At 40.0% G+C, this 13449-nt stretch overlaps 2 protein-coding genes across 9 annotated transcripts; one reads left to right on the top strand and one right to left on the bottom strand.

Moving 5' to 3' along the window:
* Window positions 1–36: 36 nt before the first annotated feature.
* Window positions 37–9577, bottom strand: LOC135495572 (intraflagellar transport protein 56-like). Of its 6 annotated transcripts, none has more exons than XM_064784378.1 (17): window positions 9444–9577; window positions 9073–9210; window positions 8671–8763; window positions 8231–8345; window positions 7949–7984; window positions 6662–6857; window positions 6350–6419; window positions 5011–5112; window positions 4625–4699; window positions 4347–4449; window positions 3964–4073; window positions 3698–3761; window positions 3481–3569; window positions 3076–3229; window positions 2670–2776; window positions 2356–2489; window positions 37–1991 (listed from the first exon to the last, which is right to left on the bottom strand). In XM_064784378.1, the coding sequence occupies exons 1-17, from the start codon at window positions 9444–9446 to the stop codon at window positions 1880–1882; spliced, it is 1701 nt and encodes a 566-aa protein (XP_064640448.1). In that variant the 5' UTR covers window positions 9447–9577; the 3' UTR covers window positions 37–1879. The 6 variants fall into 6 exon arrangements, with proteins under 6 accessions (XP_064640448.1, XP_064640440.1, XP_064640455.1 ...); XM_064784370.1 differs by lacking the exon at window positions 6350–6419 and adding an exon at window positions 6244–6313; XM_064784385.1 differs by lacking the exon at window positions 6350–6419 and adding an exon at window positions 6244–6313 and having other exon boundaries at window positions 37–1272.
* A 213-nt stretch (window positions 9578–9790) lies between these two features.
* Window positions 9791–12735, top strand: LOC135495552 (death domain-containing protein CRADD-like). 3 transcript variants are annotated; one of them, XM_064784341.1, is made up of 4 exons: window positions 9791–9887; window positions 10377–10754; window positions 11003–11260; window positions 11557–12735. In XM_064784341.1, exons 2-4 carry the CDS (start codon window positions 10400–10402, stop codon window positions 11574–11576), a joined length of 633 nt encoding a protein of 210 aa, XP_064640411.1. In that variant the 5' UTR covers window positions 9791–9887; window positions 10377–10399; the 3' UTR covers window positions 11577–12735. The 3 variants fall into 3 exon arrangements, with proteins under 3 accessions (XP_064640411.1, XP_064640419.1, XP_064640428.1); XM_064784349.1 differs by lacking the exon at window positions 9791–9887 and adding an exon at window positions 9893–9915; XM_064784358.1 differs by lacking the exon at window positions 9791–9887 and adding an exon at window positions 9931–9951.
* The last annotated feature ends 714 nt before the right edge of the window (window positions 12736–13449 follow it).

Raw genomic sequence — 13449 nt, 5'->3', positions numbered from 1 at the left:
ATAATGTTTGGATAATGAGGAGTCAAAATAGGGGAGTTGAGTTCACATAATTTATTGTAATAAACATTACATACATTGACAATGTACAAAAATACTACATAGAGTAGAACCTCCTAGAATACAACGAATTAAGGATGTACATGTACGTACGCTGTCTATGTAGTATGTAGCGTACCAACATAACCTGCATATGTAAATGTTGGCAAATTAATATTACCTCCACTAGAAAATGCCATAAGGTATTACAATAAAGCAATTTCAAGTTTGCATATAAATGGCATCAAATTATTTGAAATAGTTAATATTTAAAACTAAATGGAATAATGTAATATGTAGGGTTCACGACCCCCGTGTTTATACACATGAATCCACTTTTTGGAAAAACTAAATCGAATATGAAATATGGTGTTCGCAATAGAGAGGTTGTACTGTATTTACAAGACTTTCAAGATGCTAGGAACTTGTAACAGCTTTGGAAAAGGCAGGCCACTTTGGAAGGATGAACTCCTTCGTAAAGGTCTTCAACTTTTTTAATCTCTGGTAACACTGCTCAATGCAAGCCACACTTCTCTCATTTTCTTAAGACTCACAGAGGGACACCATTTGGACGGAATTATGATTTGAAACTTGGCAATATGAGTTGATACATGTACATCAAAGGGACACTTCAACCCTTGAAGGTTCAAGCTGGTTGTTATATAAAGTGGCTTCATCAAAGGTAGTCTACAGGCAAGCTGTTGCTGCCTGTCGACTTGTTCACCATTAGCAACAGACCCCACTACAAATAGGTTCACAGTACATGTAACTCACACAATGAGTTCTTTCAACGACATTGGGCTTGTGCTCTAGAAAGGGACAGTACAGTACATGTACACAATGGGTCACACAATTAGATGAAGATTTTTGGGACAAAACACACAACAACTCATGGACCACAAAAAGCTTGTAGTTGTACTGAGGTGGACAGAAGTCGATGCAGTCAGAGGCAGTCCATCAAAGAAATTCACATAAGGTCGCAATTGTATTCACCGAGATGTACACTTCCAATGCTTTCATGGTAAGCGGAGAAGGACTGAACAACAGCCTACATTACACAACCTCATTCCAGAATGCAGATTGACAACATAGGGCGAGGTTAATACGAGAACACACCAGCAAGTTTACAGTGGAATGCGGTTCTCTTTTGCCCATTTCTTGATGACTCTCAGAATATACTCTACTTGTGGGTTGCCTGTGTTTCTCAGCATTACCACCACATCTCGCAATGTTTCCCTGCAAAAAGCCAAAATTCAAAGATATGGTGTTGATTTTTACAGTTGAGTTTTGTGCAGGGTCTTCACTGTCAAGACAAGATGTGGTGTGTTCTAGAAAATGGGTTGCGAAATCTGAAAAAAACTATATTACAAGTCACAAGCAGTAAGAAACATAAGGTGCATATATAAACTGACCATATTCAGGTCAAAAGTTTCAGAAAGACAGATTTATGGAAAGCATAAACAAAGCACACACAAAGCTCCATAGTTAAAGGTAGCGGAAGGTATAGAATTCACCATATCATATATGTAAGTAAGTGTACAAGAAAGCCATGTGGTGCTTTTGCAGTCCATAAGTCAAATGCATTACATTATAATGAAGTAGGAATCATCCAAATATGATCATTATTAACCAAGAAAGTGGTGAACAAGGACATTAAAGAGGACACCATCATTTGGACGGACTGTATTCTCGGACAGTGTGCCCAAGATTCTCATAAAAGAAATTGTGATCAGTTTGGATGACTCCCAAATAAACAAATGGCATGAATATTTTGAGTGGATGGTGTATCATCAGATGATGGGATGTTAATCTCAGTCTCTTATGTAGCAGCAGCAGCAGCAGCTCAGATATTCATCTGGTTATCTTTGGCCCACTTTTTCATCGTCCGGACGATGTACTCAACCTGTGGGTTACTTGTGTTGCGCAAGATTTGCATGACCTCCCGCAGCTTATCCCTGTCAAACAGAAAACCAGCGATTAAACATGCTGGAATCTGATTTTAAGTGAATGTGCAGTGCAGTTAGTAATGGGCCTCTTCATTGAAGTGATTACAATAAAAATATATTTTTCCGATACAACACCTGGCTTCTCTCTACCTTAGCATTTCTATCATCTTCCATCATTTGGCAACTGGAAATTTGACGGTGTTGGTCACAGTTTCCGAAATAATTCATCCATTGAGGGGCAACATTTGATCAAATCTTGCCTGAAGGGCGTGCGGTGAAGTTACCCAAAGATCATGTACTTCATTTTTCTGGCAGCAGATGCACCAAATAGCCAGGTGGACTCACATGGAGTTCATCAGTGTAGTTAGCTCACCTTGGTTCATGTCCAGCAATGATGAGTTGGAACACGCCCACACACGCTCCTCGCTTGCCTTCCCAGTACTCAGGATTTGGGTCAAGCCTCTCCAGAACATCAAATGCCTTGGCAGCATAGTAGAACTGACCCATCTGAAACATAATCAAACACTAATGTGTCAGTCAACAATGTTGTTGGTAGCAAATGCTTGACTGGTATACAATCATGTACATGTAGACACATCAGAGGAGATGTCGTCCAGTCGTCAATATCCGGCACATGATCTGAGGGCCAACAAAAAGATATCTGCCCATTCCTGCTGGTGGCCTTACCTTGTAGCAGTCATTGGCAATCAGCTGCAGGAGACTGAATGATTCTCCTGAGGTTTCCATCTTCAGATATAGCTCCCACGCCAGTCGCGCCTTCCTGTTCATGATGTCTGAAAAAGCAAATCATTTCTCCATCGTCAAATGAACAACAACAGCAAATAAAAGTCACTGTCTGTCAGCTTGTTCTAGTTTTATGATAACCTTCATGTAAAATGCATTCAACCCTTTTTGTTGATCACTTAAGAAAATCAAGTTGGGTGGAACTACAATCACCAGTTTCCATCTGCAATCTTCTGTTTTGCACAGAGGGAGTGAGGAAGAACAACACCTGACTGGTTGAATGATGGTTTGTCCCTGCTTGGAGTGTACACCCGCCTCTCAATATTGGATGGTATAGAACTTTACTTACAACACCTAGCCAACCAGCTGAGATACGTGTAGTCACCCTTGATCTTATCACTTTGGATGAGCATGAACACCTCCTCAGCTTCCTTGAAGTTGCCAACTGCTGCCTTCGCCTGGGCATAGTTGAAGTTGAACATGTCATCATTGTAGAAGTAACTCTGAAAGAAAACAAGCAAGTTGTTGTGACTCAATGAGAGACAATAAGTGAGAATAGCTTAGCAGAAAAGGAAATGTTGAAGTACCTGACATACTTCATGGCAGTACTTGGCAAAGTTGATCTAAGTCTTTTTTGGACATAATGAACTGACTGGAATAGGGACATGTAATATCCTAACCAAGTTAAAAGAAATAGATGAGATATTGCAACTGTTTAAGGAAAACAATACCGTCAACGTGGGATGATATTTACCTTGACTGAGTTGAGGTAGATAAGCACATCTTCGAACTGCTTGAGGAGGAAGAAGCAGGAAGCCATGCACTGTCGACCGGGGATCGTATCTGAAATTAAACAATACCTGATTGATCAATAAAAGTGGCGAGAAAAACAATTTGTCGCACATTGACTGAAGACTTTTTACGTTGGTCCATGTCAAGATGAAATCCAGTTTGGAACAAGTTCAACTTACCACATTCACTGGCAGAGCCGCCAACTAACTGGAAATACTGCTGGGCAATCTTCAAGTGTTCACGCTGAAATACAAAAGGTAGACAGCTTATCAAGTCAGTTTATTAAACAGAGTCAAGCCAGTTTCCAGCACCTTCTTCTCAGGTGATGGACACACCTGTGACAACTTCCTGGAGTCAATCTTCTAAAAGTGGTTCATGAAACTGTAGATCTCACACAGAGTGACAGCTAACACTGCGATTCCACAAAGATGGAAATCGAACTTACTGATGCCTGTTCCTGTCCAAGTGCAGCATTGACCACTCCCTTCAGTATGTATTCCTGAGGTGTGGTCGGCTCCAGGTCTTTGATCAGATTGTATGCTTCCGATATGTCGTCTGAAATAGGAGGGACCAAGATCATAACAGGTGTCCAAGGTTAATAGAGTAGTGGCATACAGGTTTGAGTTCCTGGCTCATCAAGAGGTTGCGGGTTCAACATTCGGAAGGATCACTGCTATATGACCCCCACCCCAACAAGCATCTTTCCTGTGTCTCATTCAGATTCAGAGAGCCCATACCAAAGTAAACAACAGAAGACACATTCTGAGAGGATGACTATAGAATCTTGACTGTTAACGGTTGGTGTCAAACTTGCATCTTATGACATACCTTGTTTTAAGTAGTAGATGACAAGGTTAAGTCTAGCTTCTGGGATGACATCAATAAGAGGGGGTAACACTTGGAGGGCACCCTCGCCACCACGGAACACCACCTGAAACCAAGCACCATTTACAACAAGTGTGCAGATCCAGTAGACGATCACGAACATACAGTTCAAAACTGTAAAGCCTTCTAGAGCTCTGCTAGGATGTGGGAACAATCCTCCCATTTCAAGAGATGCAAGATAAAATTGTCAGTTTGCACTGATGGCAGGCTATCATACTTACCAGATTGTGTTTGATGAGATCGCGTGCAAACATGAAGGAGGGTGATGCCATATCCTGTAAAGCCTTTAACTCGGCCTGAAGAGAAGAGAGGATGAATGGGTGATCAGTCCAGAAGACCAAAATGTACTGACAGTGCAGACAAAAGCCCGTGGAACAACTAAAAACACCAATATTCTACCAGGCAGTGGGTTAAAAGAGTTACCTAGAGTTTGCAAAGTTATCTCTAACCTTCTCCATGTACCTATCATTCTGCATTATCCATTTCTGTCATAGCGAAAAGGTTTGATACAGAGTAAATGTGGTGTGTGTCCCCTTGCTTGAATCAAGTCTCAACCAGCCACAGCTCAATATAAACAACTGGCTCAAGTACTAGGTGTAGGTCTCACCTCAGCTGCTTTTCCATTGTACAGCCTAAAGTGATTGCAGGCTTTCAGATTCAAGGCAATGGCACTGTCAGGGAACTGTTGCAGATACACAGCTAAAACTTCCTGGAAAACAGAAAATCAACATTGTCAAAGACAAGACTTCATGAAAATAGTCATACTTATCGGAAATTGTCTGATTCACCTACCTTTCCTATTACAAAACCAGTTTTTGTTTAGACCAACATACAGGCTAAAGTGCATCACTAACGATTGAAGAATCCGACACAGCAATCTAATTGTACTGAACCAAAACCATTACCTCTAACCAACAAGCTAAAAAGCAACCTATTATGTAGTGCATATGCTGTTAAAGGGACTATAAATGGTTGTTAACCTTTTGCAATAGAGGACATGCAGTAATGTCATTAGGACGGCCAGTTTTGAACATCAGTCGGTGGGCTTGACTCTGGTGACGTCGTCGCCAACCAAAAGTGGAAAGTGTGGATCACGTCATGATTGACGTCACCACACTTTACTATTGCTAGTGTTGCGCTCATGACATAGCACGTAAACTATACATCGAAAATGGCGTCCTTTGCTGTAATGACGTCATCTGCACACCTCTAAATGAAACAGTGATAAGGACAGAAGAAGAAACTAGTGTCGCTATTGAACCAATGAAGTTGTGATATATGTCAACAAAATCACACTTTTTCTAAAATTGATTGGATAGATGAGAAAATGATGGGGAGTGAGACAGGTACATATATGTTGTGGAGGCAGATGCTAGGAGACGAATCCCCAAGATTAGTTGAATAACGCAAAGCCTAATGTCACATTAATTCTACAGCATCGAGGACAAACCATGAATTTCATCCAACCAAGAACAAGCATTCGATTTAATCTCACTATCCAAAGGTTTTGAATTTCCAATTTAAAGCCTATTGACACCATGTTATTTGAATATATCAAAAATTCAGACAGCAAAAGCTGTGTAACCATCAGGTGATTCAAGACAGTGATTTCAAAATACCTGCATGCCGGGGATTTGAGTCACAATTTACCGTTAAACGGCCAAAAAATTAGGGGGATTGTGTTTGTTAGGGTAATCAGCAAGATGTGAGAGTGTGAGGTGAAAACTAGGTGAGACAGTGGTAACACAAATAGAGCCGCAAAGATTGCTGGAAGTCATCCTGAGCTAGTCGACCTTTGCAGCCCTGCACGCACTAACTAAAGTTAGCATATCTAACTTACTTGCGATACATCATAGTAGTCAAGTTTATAATAGCATAACGCTACATAAACATTCAAGGCAAGGCAGTCTCTGAAAATAGGATTAACATTAGAAGGTGGCACTCACCATTGAGACGTCATAGTAGTCTAACTTGAAGTAACAAAGTGCAATATAAACATTTAGCGCCAGAAATTCCCTGAAACGAACAGTTCAGATCCTCGAGATTAAGATGAACAAGTTACAATGTAGGTGGTTCTGAGATTCTTAATCAAACGGATATGTAACTTCTAACATAAGGAGAGAACAGAGAGATGTGTTTTACAACTACCATGCGCAATCAGGATGCATGTATCATAAGAGTTGAGAGACTATGTTCAAAGTTTAACATAAAACTGGCCGACATAATAAACAACCATTTGGTGTCATGGCTGCACTCACCTGTTGTCTAGTAATATTCTCTTGTAGATATCAATCGCCTCCTGATAGTGACTCCTCAGGTAATGAATGGAAGCCAATGACAGCTGGTCCTCGATCATATCCTGTAAACCCTGGTGGTGACCCATCAACCTCTTCTCGTCGTTGAATTTGTGAGACAGATGGAACAACAAGCGGTTCTGAAGACGGCTCTTCGGGGCTGAAATCAGCAAGACAGAGTGTGAGGATTTCAAGTGAGACCACTTACATAGCGCATGATTGGTGACATGTCAAATCAACACTCTCTTACCTCCTGACAAGACGTGCATCATGTACTGTATTGTATAATCAGTTCAAATAACAACAGTACACAAATTGTGGATACTTAAAGTAGTTAACTGATAACAATACATCGAACAACACATTGATCACCTCCAAACACATCACCTAGCAGTGCCCGTGCTACAGAATTACTGATCTCAATGCTAATGACACTGTTAGACATGTTAGTTACAATCCAGCATTAGTGCTATTTCTGACTCCCGTCTTGGAGAATATGATGGTTGTAAAGAACCAATTCCAATCTTGACACAGTCCAGCAACCATTTTAGACAATAATTCCTTGTCCTACTGATTTGATAACTGCACCATATTAAGCCACAATTGTTCTACTTCTACATGTATACAAGAGGTGCTGGTGACAAAATAGCAACTAAACAAGAAACTTGACAACATGCACCGAATCACATCTTCAAATCAATACATGGTAACAACATCTTCATCCAAACAATCGGAGGTGCGACAGAGGACTATTTACTGAGAGGAAATTCATGACCTCTGTTGACTGGTGTCAGAAATGAAGAACCTTAATTCTTAGTGTGGACACCATGGAATAAAAAACTAAAGCACAACATCCGTAAAGAGACAGAAACTAAGAGAAAGGCAGTTTTGATACAACTTTAAAAATCCCAGTAAAACATAGCAAAAGCAAAAGTGTATTTCGTTGGATCCAGTTGGCTAAAGCAGCCAGCAGTATGATGATAAGAACCAAGTTGATGCCTGAATGGTGACGATGCACCTCACATACTTTGGTTGGGGAAGGAATGGGACTGACAGTTAAAATACAACTGAACAATGCAGTGTGCCAACGTTGAAAATCAGGTCTAAAGGACACACTGGCACTCCATACTGTAGTAACAACACTGAGGTACTGACTTCAGAAGAACAAGTGTCGAGTATTGATTACTAAGTATTGTTTATGTGCAGTGATACCAGGACCTGATTCTCCTGCGTGATGATCCAATTACTAACCTTGGTCTGTCCCATCATCCCCATGCTCCATACGACCTACAAAGGCATCATTTATAACAGGTCCTCAGCTTTTCAGACATTACCCAACATAAAATTAAATCAACTAAATCAGGGCTCAACAAAAAACAACAAACATGTATTACATGTTCAGGGAATCTGCAATGTGGCTGAAAGGGATCACTGGGCATGGATTTAAAACAACCAAAGTTTTAAGTTTTTAGTGAAGCTGTTAATATTCTAATGTACATCTCCAGCATGAACAAGGTCACATGCTTATCTCACCTTTAGCGCCAGCTTCGTCAGCCTCTGGGTACATGCCAAGGAAGAAGTAGCAGCATCCCAAGTTAGTCCAGACATCTGGGTGGCACCCATCACGCCGTGTCAACCTCTCATACTCCTGAAGGTACATGTAGACACAGTTGGCTGCAAGGTAGCTAAATATAGGGCACAAATTTCCATCTTACCAAGTGCTGGCTAGAGACAGTAGTTTGGAAGAGTAGAGAGTCTCACAAAATTTGGTGGATATGTGATATGTTAGCATTATTACTCATAACTCACTCACTCAAAACTGCAGCACGATGGTACTTCTTAGTAGCCTTAACAATCACCGAAGATCTTATTCTTTGAATGATAACATTCATAAACAATATCCACTCGCATGTAAGAAGAAGTCATCGCCTCGCAAGACTCAGAGATCATACTGTCAATAATACAAGATTTACCTCCATAGCTCTCTTATAATCTCCAAGATGAAAAGCACAATATGCTATCCACAGATCTGTTTCGTCATTTCCTTTACCACTGTTACGATTGAACTGAAATGAATTTGAAGTTTAATGCACATATAAGTTAAAGAAGTTTATTTAAGGTACATATGAATGTTTGCAGATCCATAACAGAGATGTCGGTAGGGCAGTTCATTTAAAAAGATGTTGATGTTACGCTTCCATAGTTCAATCAAAATTTACAAAGTTAAACCAGTCTACCTCCAAAACATACAGCATTCAATTGAAATTCATTCTTCAACTTGGTCGAATGTCTGAAAATATGCTGAGGTTGATGATGATAACAGGTGGTGATGATGATGATGATGATGATGATGATGAATAACTTTGATGGACTACCTCCAACAGAGTGATTGCACCAGTATAGTCCCTCGCAGCCAGAAAGTCATCAAGTTTAGGCATCTTCTTTTTCTTCTTGTTTTCTTTGGCAGGAGTTGAGGTACTGGTCTGGGTCGCTGGCTTTGAGCGTGAGAGCATCTGCAAGAAATGAATCAGTCTTATAGGAATCAAATTATCATGGAACTGGCAATTAAACAGCCTATTCTGCCTATCTTTCAGTCAGATGTCCATCTATCAACAAACTACACACTGTCACAACACTCATTTACACAGTCAACATTCAAAACTGGGAACTAGGCCTACTCATTCAGACTCATTTGACAACCCAAAATACAGATACAAATACAGAAAACTGCTGGAAGTATACAAACCATCTTGACTGCCTTTAAATGCGATCCCTTTACGTTAAATAAAGATTCAAAAATTTGGGATGAGAAGAGGACAAACTGCTAGGAACAAAGCAGCTTCTTGACAGGCAAAAAGTATGTTTACGCTGGAAACAGGAATGCGCCTCGTTTTCAGTTAGGGATTGAACAGGCGCCGTATCCGGTCGTTTCGCTTCCTAACCTTTTCGCCTCCAGTCGTTTCGCTCCCTGGCTTGGGGTTTTTGTTGGGATTGAGAAAGTACCCAGAAAGTACAAGTGGCAGAGTATAGTAATGTGCTTGCTAGGGTTGTCAAATCTACAAAGAAGGAATCGTTTGGACATATGATGTGTGATCTTTGGCAGGTCACTTGTCTTTCAATCTTTATCATTCGTCGGTCATCGGAGCAAAACGACTGGGGGCGAAAAGTTCAGGTTCCAAAACACTTCCTGGTTGGTTTCTTTTTGTTTTGGGGAATAAGTTCGTATTTTTCCGAGATATTCGTTAATTAAACTTGTAAAGAAGTTAACTGAAATGTTGTTTTGGATCTTAAGTTCCTATTCATACATCATTTGCCACATGGGATCCCGCTGAAAATACTTTAAACTGCTTTCTAAGATGGTTATAAATTTTGCGGACAAAAATCTAGGCCTACAGTCTTTCGTAATCGTATGTTATGTAACAGGGTGTCTCAAAAAGGTTTCTTCCTCAAAAAGCATACCACTGGGCTGTAGTAAATAGATGCTTGCCCTACTTACTTGCTTCTGATTTGCTTCCCAGGCTTGGAAGGGTACAATTAATAGTATATGTTAGCCTGACAAACGTCGAACCAATAGTGCCACGATAGTTACTGTCACAGTATGGCCATGGGTTTGGTAGGCTACATTAGTTTTGACTGTGAATACATACCTTCTGTCTTAAATCTCTCGCTGCACTTTCAGCAGGCATTAACCTTGCCTAAGAGATGGAATCAGATGATAAACTCCGCTTAACCACCAACAGAGATTATCTGGTGCAGAACATTCAAGCGGATGAAATAGTCGATGGACTTCTTTCAGAACAAGTCCTCAATGAAGATGACGTGGAACGAATCAACAAAATGGATACAAATAGGAACAAAGTCCGAAAGATTTTGGACACTTTGCCTAAAAAAGGACCTTATGCGTATGGTGCACTGAAGCAGGCACTCCGAGAAAATCAAGAATTCATTGTTACGAAGCTGGATGAGACTGATGTAGAGGAAGCACGCAGGAAACATGATGCAGCTCGAGATCAGAGGAATAATGACAAAAATAAGGAGAAATCTGCTGCTGTCAGCGGTTAGGATGTTTCCTCTATATCTTACCCTCTTCCCCCCATACATGTATATACCTCCCTAAAATACTCCAATAGATGGAACATCAATATTCATGTACATATTGTTACAGAGGAAAAACAGTGTTTTTCCTCAATTACACATACACTGACTATAGTGAGAATAGTAATTGGAATAAGCAAGAAATCTCTGTCCCTTCCTTGGATGCACCTCATTCTATTCCTTTTGTCATGTGTTTGTCTTTATCTTCAGGTTCTGCTGTAAAGGTCAGCCCATCTGTATTTCTCGACTTGGCTGACAATGCCGCTGTCATGTCGAATTGGAAGGACTTAGCTCGACGACTAGGGCTGTCTGAAGGTGACATCGTTGATATCAAAGCAAGGGATCGAGATAACCTGCGAGAACAGACATACCAGAGTTTTAGTGTTTGGTATGAAAGGAAGGGAGAAAAGGCTACGATTGACTCACTTGTGAATGGTCTGCGTAAATGTAACTTGAATGCAGCTGCTGGTAAGTAAATGCCTATACAACTTTTATGGTAATTTCTTGTAAGTCGATTCAGCCGTGTTATTAGTACATGTATGTATAGTACTAAAGTGGTAAATCATGTACTGTCTTATCGGCGTGAATGAGATTCTTTCCATTTCATGGGTTAATCATTAATAAAGGTTGTTTGTAGTCTAAACTATTATATTTATGCTCAAGAAAATGTAGCCATAAATAATGACTGATATACGAATGGTTAAAATCATAATGTCTTTCTTAACACTCGTCTGTTTTTAAAATTACACCAATTTGAATTGCAGATTCGCTGAGCGGGAACTGATGGACCAAGTGTCAAGATGGTACTATGTCTGTGATATTCTGATGCTCATGTCCAGTGAATGAGACATCAGCTACAAGTATGCGAACCTGATAGTGATGTCTACAAGTATTATATCCACTTCTACTTCATTTAAAAAGAGAAATGAAATTACTTGTAACTAAGATCATGAGTATCACCAAGCATTTCAGCCTTAACTTCATTTTGAGACGTACAGAGTCCCAAAGGAGTATATGTTTATACCGGGTACTCATTTAGAAAAGGAGAGGGTAAAGTAACATCTTTGTGAAAGGCTCTATCTTAATGTGTTTTAAGCTGAAATGGTAACTATACATGTTTCTATGTACTAATAATTGGTTGGTTTATATCAGTGTTTTTCATTAACTTCATCAGAAAATACCTCTGTCTTTCACTTATTGTAATACACGCAGCTATACTTTATATCAGATATGTGAAGTCTTCAGGTATATTATTCAAGAGCTCAATGAACTGTTGTTCAGGACTCATTGCAAAAAATACCAATACATGATACAGAATCGAAAAAATTCTCCCAAGATATCTATGTGCTTTATGTACCAAACCCTTTTGAACTATGGATTATCTTGTGTACCATTACCAAACTAATGACAAAAGGTGACGCCTGAATGAGAGTTCAGTTTTTCATCTTGACCCAATTATACTTGACTGTTTGATCTTGGCGACTCTTTCAATTTTCATAATGTTTTGTACAGTATTGGGTAAATGTGATTTTAAAATTGTGTATCTGTTATTTGGTAGTAACTGTTTGAATACTGAAGATCAGGTAAAGAAATCAAGACTAATGTTTTGTGTTATTCAACAGCTGTACTGCCCCATTTCATTAAATGACATTCCAAATGTGCTTTCCAAACATTCGTTCCTAAAAGAATGTTTTGCTTCAAAAGCTTTCTTGTGTTCTGTGTTGACTTGAAAAGTCCGATCTCCTGATGTAAGTTTTTTGGTTTTCTTGTAGAGAATCATAAAGCTGGTGAAATGATGCAACCATTTACTTATACATGTAGGATGTAATTCGTGTAGATTCATATTTTAAATTGTGGGTATATGTTGACAACAGTCTTGCCTGTAAATACACTCCTAATAATATATCACTCTATTCCTGTCATAACAAATAAAATATAATTCAGAGACATTCTTCTTCTTATTCTTGTAACCTACAGTAGCCGTCTTTGTGAGCGGTGGAAGCATCAGTCTACCGAGATCTGAAGTTGCACTTCTTATTTTTGTTTCTGCAGACCGAATTTGCGGGAGATTGTCCTCCCAAAGGATTCCCTTTGTAGACATGTATACGTGTGTAATTTACACCTTTGAATGAATCGAAGCCTTGACCGAGTAGCCATGACCTTTCAAGGTGAATTGAGGCTCCAGCACTGGCCATGAGAGACAAAATGGTCCTATGACATTTGAGCCTTATGGTCCTGTTTTCACACCGAATAGAGCAACTCTTGTAGAATTCCCGGTACTGGTGTTGGTTCTCTTGCTCTCGCACCATGCTAAACAGATAACTACGGGTTCTAGGCGCGATTCTGCCACACTTGTGAGGCAGCCGATCAGAAGCATTGGATTGTGTCGACTGGTTCAACTTGTGAACAGGTCCAGGAAATGGTGAGGCATGGCCAGTATGAACGTGACCTCCGAAGGCATATTGAATGGGGACAAGGCACACTACGACACCTCCATGGGTAGCAACAAGAATAAGAGACACATTCCACGATGATTTCCAAGGCAGCGGAGAGACATTGGCTACCCTTGACTTCAAAGACAGCAGAGACACATTTTGACTCGGAGATTTTCAAGGCTGTGAGGGTCACATTCCACAACTTCCCAGTCCAAAGAAAGA

This window comes from Lineus longissimus, chromosome 1 (genome assembly GCF_910592395.1).
Source record: "Lineus longissimus chromosome 1, tnLinLong1.2, whole genome shotgun sequence".
In the NCBI taxonomy this organism is placed as follows: domain Eukaryota; kingdom Metazoa; phylum Nemertea; class Pilidiophora; order Heteronemertea; family Lineidae; genus Lineus; species Lineus longissimus.
This window is presented reverse-complemented; position numbering and strand designations above follow the sequence as displayed.